The sequence below is a fragment of the Cyprinodon tularosa genome, unplaced genomic scaffold (genome assembly GCF_016077235.1).
Source record: "Cyprinodon tularosa strain WSP-4 unplaced genomic scaffold, ASM1607723v1 ctg788, whole genome shotgun sequence".
Lineage (NCBI taxonomy): Eukaryota > Metazoa > Chordata > Actinopteri > Cyprinodontiformes > Cyprinodontidae > Cyprinodon > Cyprinodon tularosa.
Window position 1 is genome coordinate 54,236 of NW_024039549.1, and position 11,572 is coordinate 65,807.

General features: G+C 38.9%; 1 protein-coding gene across 1 annotated transcript in view; it reads right to left on the bottom strand.

Annotated features, from left to right (window-relative positions):
* The window catches only part of ank2a (ankyrin 2a, neuronal), a 52,252-nt gene extending 50,117 nt beyond the window's left edge, over positions 1-2,135 (bottom strand). The window contains exon 1 of the mRNA XM_038271012.1: positions 2,016-2,135. Within this exon, the coding sequence (XP_038126940.1) occupies positions 2,016-2,135 (120 nt within the window). The remainder of the gene's footprint in view (positions 1-2,015) is intronic.
* Between the last annotated feature and the right edge of the window lie 9,437 nt (positions 2,136-11,572).

Below are 11,572 nucleotides of genomic sequence, written 5' to 3' on the forward strand. Positions count from 1 at the left end.
TACATTTCTAGAATGTGAACTCAATAAAGTTCAGTTACTGTTATCAGCGACATTCCATCAAAATGGTACATTAATTCTTGCAAGAATGAGAAAAGACAAGCATACAGTCAAACCAGTGTCGAGTTACTCATTTTTTTAGCTCCTTCAGAGTGTAGCATAACTATTAGCGTATTATCTGATTGTGATACTTGATACTTGTGATTAGAATTTATTATTATTAAACCAAATTATATTACAGCTATCTTTCTTTATTACGCTACGTTATCATGATTCTGTGTGACCTTTATGATCTTAACCAGTAAAAATATACATAAATTGGGCTTATATGGCCAGTTCAACTGTGAAACTGGAGACTTTACTCAAAATATAATTTACCACCAAATATTTATCCAAGAAGTTCTTCGCAAATGCAATCCTTAACTAGAGATAGAACAGTATATTCGGCTGATATTTTGGACTGATATTGATATTTGTTTCCTTGCATCAGAATAAGCCATGCAATTACTGATTCATTAGTACATTCAATAGCCTTGCCTTGAGATCAAGTGAAGCGCTTGTATTGTCACTTCTATATACTATCCAGTGTTAATGTTTTGATTGATTTGTGTATAAATGTTTATCTGTGCAGCTTTTGTTATAATTGTGTCATTTCTATAATGTAAATGAAGGAAGAAAACAAAATATTGGCTTCAAAAATTTGACCCCCAAAAAGCAAAAGCAGATATTGGGAATTGGTTATACTGATGTCCAAATAGTATCGGCATCAGCTTTAAAAACCTGTACAGGTAATTTTCTATAATATTGCTGATAAATGTGGTTTAATACATCATGCTGCTCTGTTTAATATGTAATTGTCTTTCTCAGATTATCCTGATCATATTTCTTAGATTAGACAAAAACAAACGAAAGTAGTCATACTCTTGGCTTAATTGCTCATTTCATTCACCTGTCTAATTCTGCCGGGTTTCTCGTTGCTGCTCATCTGATCCACCTGCTCATGGCTCTATTTAAGCTGCCTCATACCAGTCATCAGGGCCATATTATTCTATTGTACCAGTGAGAGAGGGTGTCCAGCATTATCTTAAAGTTTCTGATTAACTGTTCTGCCTCTCAACCTCTGAGCCTGCCTGCTCATGTTATGATTCTGTTTGCCTGACTAGTCTTCGGAGTCCTGCTGGATTCTGCCCGTTAACCTAAACTGGAACCCCTGTTACAGACCTGAATTTCCCTTCGGAAACTCTTCGGACCTCTGATCTTCTAGTTCTGAATCAACGTCCTCCACACCGGCTTTGAGTTCACCCTGTGGATAATCCTGCCTACCTTCGTCTGCTCAGTTCTGATCTCATGTCTGTCCTCCGAGCACACAGCGGAGTTCTACACCAGCGTCTGGCACTCTCTGTGCAGCAACAGCTGCGTCCTGTCAGCTACTTCTTGATAATCATCCTTTGTCAGATTATCATGGCCACTAACCTGTGTTTCCTTTCTCCAGAGGTTCCTGCTTTAGAGCTGTTACTGTCCAGCTGTTACTGCAGATCTGCAGCCCTGAATACTGGATCCTCTGTTCTGAGCTTGACAAAAGTATGATATAAACTCGAGTTGTTTATAACTGATAATTTTTTCTTATTACTGGGCTTTAAAGGCCTGGGGGCTTTTGATATTCCTCATTTTGCAATTAGAATTATATGATTCATATTTTGAGTATACATATAATTGTACTTGAAAGTTTACAAAACCTTACATTAAAGACAGAAAAAAACAGCTGTCAGTAAAATTAAATAAAATGGAGAAAAACAATAAACAATTATTTTACTTAATTAAAATCTTGGTTATATTGGTATGAAACCCTGATACTTTATGGCAATCGTATAATTAATAACTCCTACTCACTCATGTCCAGCTAAAATACTCTGCTACATAAACAGCATTTAGACATATTGGAGGGTTTATCTACAGTACTTTCAAACAAACTAAGTCAGGAAACAACATCACAGAACTTTAAACTACAAAGATTTTACCTGACGTTTAGCCTTTTCCCGCTTCCTTTTCCTCCTCTCCCTGGCTTTCTGCAGAGCTCTATATTCTGGATGTTGCTCAAGCTCACGGGCCTTCTTCAGATGGGCAGCTGCATGTGCCATGACTTCACCCCTTTGACTTTTTTGTCACAATCAAAAATGGTTTCACAACAAAAAATGTTCTAAGCTATGTATTAATACACATAAACAAGTCGAGTGGCTCAATAGAAGCCTTTCTATGGTCAGACAGAAATATCTGAATTAATCAGAATTAAGTTATCACAAAAATAATTAAACTGATGCTCATATTTCTTTGAGTTAGATCGTTTTTTCTTGTTGTTCCTTTTTTGTTGTTCTTTTTTAAATTCTTGCTTTATCTTTTTTTTTCCAGTTCTTTTCCTACAAGATCCAGGACGTTATTTTCTAGTTAAAAAAAAACAACAAATTTTGCAATCTGTTAGAGGTCCAGACTTTTAGAAGAAAATGTCCAATGAAACACAACAAATAAAAATCATCTATTCAGAGGAGCACCAGCATTAGAACTGAGCAGGGCTGGTGAATGGTTCGAAAAATTACGCATCCTCACACTGATGGCATAGAGCACCACACACACAGATACTCGTACATCCACAGGGAAATGATCCCGACCAGATGTGCATACAAATCTCAGTGAGTGTGAACAGCTGCAGCTGTAAATCCCCTGTTATTGTGCAATTTGTATGTGTGTGTCAAGTGTGAACATTTTAGCATCTAATGTGAATGTTAGTGGACACGTGACTTACAGTCAGCGGAGATGTGTGTGGAAACAGCCAGCTCACTGCTGCAGCACCAGCTGCAATAATGTTCCATGTACAGAGAAAAAAATGACACAAGGGAAAGAAGGCTGGGTGAAAGCAGGATGCCCATTTAGCAATGGCATCATGACTAGCATACAGATCTCCCCCCTCTGTCATTTCAGATATTCCTCTCCTATACGTGAAATTGCAGCTTCACAGAAGGCACAAGTTTGGGACTAAGTTAAACTAAGTTTGGGACTAAAATGCAAATACAACATTATTTTTGAAAAAAAAAAAAAAGATCAAGAAGAATGAGTATGAATATTCTTTATAAATCCAATTGTAAAAATAGGACACATTCTAACATTTTTAAATATCAGCTACTCTTTAAAAAAATCTAATATTACGGCCTCCCTAGAGCAATGCAGCGGATGCTTGCAGTTTGAAATTCCAGCACAAGGGACAGGGACACCTTCTCACACCTCTATTTCTGTTCACACATTCTTCCTGACGTTTTGCATGCGTTGACATCAACAACATCAGCAACATATTTTCCCGTAAGCTACCATGACACGAGCCAGATGTGCTGAATCACATGCCTGTCTACCAGGCATATGATGACACCACTGTTTGAAATGTTTAATACCAGTAAGCTGATGATAAGTTACACTGCAATCATGCTGACTTTTTGTGAATGTACACTTTTCCTGTACCGCTCTCTGCTGGTGAGAGGGGCTATTGCAACATGTGAATACTAAATTAATCCAAGAGTCAGAAGCACATATGGAAAATGTAGTACAGCATAAGCTTGCTGAGTTCTGTTTCAATCATACTGGCTGAAAAATATTCTCATTCTTTTATTAAAGTCATACAGTTAAATCTCATACAATTATGACAAATAAAAAAATCACTTTTTAGCCCCAAACCTGTTAATTTAGACCATTTTTACTTTGCATTAATTAAATAATCATTTTTTTTTATTTAAATGGGGTACTTCAGAAATGCTAGTCCATTTTGATTACAATGCAAATCAGTTTCAATATCAGTGAATGAAGACAATCTATGATCGTCAATTTTTAAGTGTTTCCAAAGATAGTCAGTTGATATAGATCTAAACTTTGTCGAGGCCCTTCTAACATATCAATTTGTTGTTTCTTCCAAACCATTCCATTGCAATCGTACATAATCTTAAAGATGTTGCTTAAAGAGACAGCCAGAGTGGCAGTCTGTGGGAGTGGGGCTCAAACTCAGAACCTCAGGATTCCAAGCCCTAGCCCCTAACCACTAGGCCACCACTCTCCCACTCCAACCTTTAACAATTGTGGCTAAAACATTGTTTAATGAGGAAACTGAAACCTCAGTAGTTCAGTGCAGATGCGTCTATAAGCCTGTAGCCTGTTTTCCTGAATTTCCTTTGGGGCGGACATTCCAGCACTATTTGGCTCATGTGAAGTCAAAGGCATCCGCGTTGAATAGGTCCAACCTATTAACCAATCAAAGCGATATATTCAAGATGGATTTTGTGGATATTCAGTATTGACCAGTATTCAGCTCAACTCAGACATCAATCGCAACTCTATGTAATGGTAAGAAAGTAAAAAAAAAACAAAAAAAACAGAAAAATCTAAAAGTTGTCTAGTTCAAGCATGAGCTAGGAGGATGAGCTGAAGAGTGCTGCAGTTTTGGGTTTTGGTCACAGGAGGCAGCCCCGTTTGCTCTAAGCTTTGCACTTGAACACTGGGCTCTATGCACAACTACACTACTTCCTAAATTTAAAGATCATTTTTGGTTTCCTGTGTTTTTTTTCTACTGGATGAACTGATTAATCCAGGTGTGCCTGACCGTTGTAACCATGGCCAGGCACACCTGGATTAATCAGTTCATCCAGCACATTGTAACAATGAATACAAAAACACATGCAAAACATATTTATGTAGAATGTACTATAACAGATTTATAATTTATCAACTACCCATTGCTTTTAGTTTACAAAGTGGTTTTCTTTACTTTTGGCTCTTGCCTGCTTATCAGGTGGGTTTTTTTATTGTAGGAATTGTGCCGTCTCTGTGTTGACCTTTGATGCGACCCGTCCAGGGTGTACCCCTCCTCTCGCCCATAGACAGCTGGAGACAGGCACCTGCCCCCCACGCCATCCCGCATGGGATAAGTGTGACAGGAAATAGATGGAGGAATTGTGCCTGTTTTAGGAAATAATCACACAACCAATTTTGGTAGAGACCTAGATTCACCAAGGAGTCATCAGTGATGTGTTGATCACAAACACAGTTCTATGGGTTTGGAGTGTGCTTCCAAAATAACATTTCTGGCAACTATGGGCTTCTATAGGAAGGGTGAACAAAGTCAACACGTTGCACAGCTGAAAACACACTTTTGAGACTTTGATATTATCTATAGCTAAAAGATTACACTGGATATTAAGAGCTTAAGGAATGCACAATCTAATAAAGGAGCAATAAGTCATAAATCATTATTCAAGATTGAAAGACAAAACAACGTTATGTGAAGAACTAAAAATATCTTTTTAGATTATGTGACATCTCACATCATCTTTCTGTGTTTTTATGCATTCTGTGTTTAGAAGCCAGACTGGCTGCTCCTATATGTACGTCCATGTTAACAGCTGCTAATCAGAGCCAAGCTCCCCTTTGGCTATAAAATGCCAGCATAGCAGTGTGGCAAAATGGCTGGGAGTGCATCCAGTGAATCGAAACAATCACAACCATTGGACAAAATGAAGTTCTCTTTCCAGCAACGTTATAAAGCTGAGGTTGCAGCTGGAGTTGAGGTGCATAGAGAGGAGTGTTGTTTGTTACAAATCTTACTTGGGTTGCATACAGTGCTCAACAGCCCACCTGAGGTCAAATATCACTTATTGCTCTTTTCAGTGTGGATTTTAAAATCAATAATTGACATAGTTCCTCCCAGAATTCCAATGTATTTGTGATGCTAGCTTTAAAAGTCCCCTAGAGCGGGACAGTAGTAGATGAAATGTTTTTTTGATGTGTAATGTTGTTGGCTTTCCACAGCGAAATGCTAAACTAGGGTGAGCCAGGATGAGGCTGGAGGTTTAAAGGATAAGTTCGGTTTTTAACACTTTTAGCCCATTTTCTGTAGTGTCCAGGATGAAATCGAATGATCGACACCAAAATTTTGACAATTGGTCCTGTCTCTGCTTTTTGGCTCATTTAGAATCCACCCCTGGCTGCTTTAGAATGGCTTCCATAGAGCATGTCCGATAATGTCCTTAAAACAACCTTAAACGTTCTTTTTTTAAAATATGCTACTCAGCGGGTCGTCAGCGCTGTTCAATGACGTTCCAAAAAAAGTTTCGTGAAGAAAAAACGTTCCTGTAGTGTTTTATTTAGCATTTTGTAAATCCCATTGAGTTCTGTTGGAAAAGTCAATATTCCCCTGCCACCTGAAACGGAAATGGGGCCTGTTTACACAGTTGTAGTCTTTTCTCTTCACTCTGTGTACTCCGACGTCGAGGTGCTAACGTCTCTGTTAAACACTTTAAAAAACTCTGAAAATGGAATACGAAAGGTGGATTCTTGATTCTCGACGTCGGAGTACACAGAGTGAAGCGAAAAGACTACAACTGTGTAAACAGGCTCCATTTCCATTTCCGGTGGCAGGGGAATATTGACTATTCCAACAGAACTCAATGGGATTTACAAAATGCTAAATAAAACACTACAGGAACGTTTTTTCTTTACGAAACTTTTTTTGGAACGTCATTGAACAGCGCTGACGACCCGGTGAGTAGCATATTTTAAAAAAAGAACGTTTAAGGTTGTTTTAAGGACATTATCGGACATGCTCTATGGAAGCCATTCTAAAGCAGCCAGGGGTGGATTCTAAATGAGCCAAAAAGCAGAGACAGGACCAATTGTCAAAATTTTTGGTGTCGATCATTCGATTTCATCCTGGACACTACAGAAAATGGGCTAAAAGTGTTAAAAACCGAACTTATCCTTTAAGCCCCTGCTTTACCTAGACAGCTCCTAAGAGTCAGACTGGATCAGGAAGCCTGATGAGCTTGGTAGACTTCACCTCTTTCTAAACTATTTAACACCCATTGTTGCAAATATGCAACAAACCCTTTGTATTATACACACAGCCAAGAAAGCATGTGCATTCCCTCAGTCCAAGTTATAATGTGAACCAAGGAGAATTGGCAAGCTCTTATTTCCATTACAAATAAAAATAAACCAGTAGGATGTTTTATTTTACATACAACCAATGTCAACAGCTATAAATGCAGTGTTAGGGGTGTGTTTTGATTACTCGTGAATTGCAACTACTGGTATAAAGAGTTTTTTATTCCATATCTGTTAGTGTTAACTGCTTTTGAATTGAAAACGCATCCTAAATGGGAATGAAAACCTCTTCAAACTTTGAAAACAAAGCTCAGTGGTTTGTTTTTTTATTTTGACCTGGATGACTGAGAATATTAACCAGCATAACTGCTTAAAGGAATAGTACACCCAAAACATGATTAGCCTTCATTTTCTACTCACCCCCATGCTGAACAACACTCTGGAGTACTTTTTTGATATCTCAAATGCATCTGGAGATCTGGGAGGCTTCTTGCTGTCTGCTGACATTCAAATAATGGAGGTCTATGGCGCCCGAGGCAGAAAGGTCCATAAAAGTCCACAAAAAACGTGTCAATATTCCTCCATACTGCTCGTCCAATGTATTCCAAGTGTCCTGAGTGGGTAGCATCCAGAATTTACTCGAAACGAAGTCATTTAAAATGTTTTTAGAGCATAAACAGTAGTGTATAGGATTTCCTGAAAGCGCGCCTGCGCGTTCACAACGCTACGGATTTGAGATATCAAAAAAGTACTCCAGAGTGTTGTTCAGCATGGGGGTGAGTAGAAAATGAAGGCTAATCATGTTTTGGGTGTACTATTCCTTTAATACTTCTAAAGGTGCTTTATGTCGATCTACAGTGGACCAATAAATACACTTTAAAGCATTGAATTTAACTCCCAAGGACTTTAATTAACACTTCAAAATTGGCTGTGGGCTAATGACTTTTATAAATTACCTTTGGAAATAATGATGACAATTAGGAATATAAATGCAAATATAGTAGGGTGTATGTTATGTGTTTCCATCCATTTAGGATTCAGATTACAGACTGAAGATTCTGAAGCTACGATGAGTTTCGGTTTCTCTTGCTGTAGCAAAGTGAGTTAATGCTCTTCTGTGCACTTTATAGATCCAGAGGCTTTTATTTGGTCCATTAGACTCAAATGATAGATAGAGATGAGAAACTCAAGAACCAGCGTGTGCAACCAAGCATCTACCTTTACAAGTGTTGTAAACTCTAAATCTATAAGGCCATGAGTGCATTCAGGAGCCTTAACACACCCACAGATGCAGCTTGTTTACCAACAAAGGGCAAAAAACCAACACGGTTTAAATAGATTAGTTTAGGCTGGTAGAGTCTGTCAAGATTTTTCGCAAAAAAAGTTTTTGCACAGCTTGATTGATTGCTCATAAACAAGCAACAATCATTTTAGAATGTGTCTCATTTACAAGAACTTAGTAACAAAGCACAACCTATAAGATCACAAAGATAGTTCTGCACAAGATAAAGCAAAACTTCCCTCAAATGAGGAAGAATGTATTTTTTAAAATGTTTTATTTCTTCTTTGTGACGAAATGAAAGCTTATTTTTGCTTTCAAACACTTAAAAATCTTTTGGAAGAAGCCGTTTGTCTGCCAGCTAATGGAGCTGCAGTGCTGACAAGTGAAGTTTTCCTTGCAGAGGTGAGCCTCATGTAATGCATTGAGCAGTTAATGGATGGATGATCTTTTCTTTCTGAGCAAGTCATTTTGATTCCTTGGAGCTTCTATGTTTTGTTAAAATTTTCTGCAACGTGTAATATGCCTCTCCCAGTTATATATATATATTTTTTTTTTTTGTTAGTAAATGTATCTAATTCAAACCTAAAGTTATGTTGGTACATCATAAAAAAAAAAAAACAGGTTTTGTCTTTTTCCATATAGAACATAATGTGAAACAATTATGTTTTTTTTTTTGCATTTCCTTTGCTATGTCTGGCTCTTTGGGCGAAATGAGAAACTGCCGCTGGGCTAAAAAGTCCAGACAAAGGACTGTCTCTGTAACCCACATAAAATTATCTGACTTATACATCCGTTTATTAGATGCTTTTGCAATGAATTGGGTGAGTAGTGAGAGCCAAACAGACTTTTTGGGGGTTAAAGCATTAAAGCAACAGGAGCCAAAAAGGGAATCTTTACAAAGAAAAGAGTGTGAGGCTCTATGCAGAAGTCAATCATGGTTTAAACACTAATTTAAAAGAGTTCACTAAAAATGTGTCTTTTATCTTGTGTCCGTGATTGGTGTATCTTTACAACTGAATAGTCAGACTCACATTCAGGTTGCATGTTAGTGCTTTATCATCCAAGGTGTTTCATAATTTATGGTGGTGAGGGATTAAAGTGGGAAGAGAATATCAGGAGGTGCGTGATGGTTTTAAAAGGGTTTAATGATATAAACAAGAAACTCAGGAACAACAGAACCGCAAGATGAGCAAGGTGGAAATGACGAGGCTCAGTTAAAATGGAAACTGAAGACACAAGCTTTGAATAACAAAGGGAGTAAGTGAGGACAGATGTGAATATTTAGCTTAAAATACAGACAGGTGTGAACCATGATGGTCATGCATGGGATAAACCGGCCCATGCATGACCAAACCATGGTTCTGGGCAGCAAGGTTGGCAGTGTGGCATGCTGTTTATGGTGGGTTTCTCTCTGCTTTGATGGCACTCTGCCATAAGAAGTGGGAGAGGAGGGGAAGTGGTTGAGTTGACCAGTTCCTGGAAGCAAAATGACTAGCCTGAGCCCCAGAACGCTAAACTCCACTCCTCCTCTTCCAAACCTGGGTGTGAGATGTTCTCAGCCTTCCTCAGGTGCTGAAAATGTGTTAGTGTTTCTTCCTGTGCTACCTTGTCTGGTCCTACTGCCATTCTTTGACATGTTGAAGGACTAAAGTGGGATCAGGAAATCTGGAGTTGCAAAACGGTGATGATAAGAACCAGAAATTAGGTAGCAACAAAATTATAGCATGATAAAATTACAATGATTAAAAAGTAGGATTTTTTTTCTTATTTTCCCCCTCATTTTTGAACCCCCGCTAGCACCCACCTGCAGCCCTACTTTGAAAAACACTGTTTAAACCTATGTCATGGTGTTGGACCAACTTTGTTCTTTCATTTAATGAAACTTCAGGTCTGATAGTATGTTGCTTTTTCTAAATTTAACATTGGTATGGTTTTACAACACTTTGGGCTTCAGAAATATTTTAACAACTCTGATCAGCAGGAGAAAAGAAACACACAAAATCAAAAATCCTGCATGTATTCACATATTTGACCATGTATTCAACAATTTCCCCCTCCTAAATTAAATAAATGAGATGTCATACAATCTCAATAGCAGCTCAAACAACGTACAGGAACAGATATTATGGGCAGGCTTATGTCAAGTCATCTGGCAATTTTACTGCTTTACGAAGGTCAGAGCCATAAAGTGAATTGTACATACAGTCTCTCCCTCTCTCTTCTGGTTCCTCGCTAAACTAAATCATCCAGGGTCAAATTCAATAGCAAATACACACAGCAAGTAATCAAGAATCAAACCAGACCACACCCAAACAAAGCCAGTAAGCATTCTGAGATGGCTGGGGAGGGGCATTTATACTGTAACCTTGGTGATGTAACATTATATGCCCAATGAGAAAATGAAGTGAAAACAGAAAAAAAAATAAAGTAACCACAATATCTGAAGGTACACTTCTAGATAAAAAATATATTTAGTAAAAAACAAAGCAGCTCTATTTGTTGTTCACTGCAAGAACTACACTATATTGCCAAAAGTATTTGCTCACCCATCCAAATTATTGGAATCAGGTGTTCCAATCACTTCCATGGCCACAGGTGTATAAATTCAAGCACCTAGGCATGCAGACTGTTTTTACAAACATTTGTGAAAGAATGGGTCGCTCTCAGGAGCTCAGTGAATTCCAGCGTGGAACTGTGATAGGATGCCACCTGTGCAACAAATCCAGTCGTGAAATTTCCTCGCTCCTAAATATTCCACAGTCAACTGTCAGCTGTATTATAAGAAAATGGAAGTGTTTGGGAACGACAGCAACTCAGCCACGAAGTGGTAGGCCACGTAAACTGACGGAGCGGGGTCAGCGGATGCTGACGCGCATAGTGCGAAGAGGTCGCCAACTTTCTGCAGAGTCAATCACTACAGACCTCCAAACTTCATGTGGCCTTCAGATTAGCTCAAGAACAGTGCGCAGAGAGCTTCATGGAATGGGTTTCCATGGTCGAGCAGCTGCATCCAAGCCATACATCACCAAGTGCAATGCAAAGCGTCGGATGCGGTGGTGTAAAGCACGCCGCCACTGGACTCTAGAGCAGTGGAGACGCGTTCTCTGGAGTGACGAATCGCGCTTCTCCATCTGGCAATCTGATGGACGGGTCTGGGTTTGGCGGTTGCCAGGAGAACGGTACTTGTCTGACTGCATTGTGCCAAGTGTAAAGTTTGGTGGAGGGGGGATTATGGTGTGGGGTTGTTTTTCAGGAGCTGGGCTTGGCCCCTTAGTTCCAGTGAAAGGAACTCTGAATGCTTCAGCATACCAAGACATTTTGGACAATTCCATGCTCCCAACTTTGTGGGAACAGTTTGGAGCTGGCCCCTTCCTCTTCCAA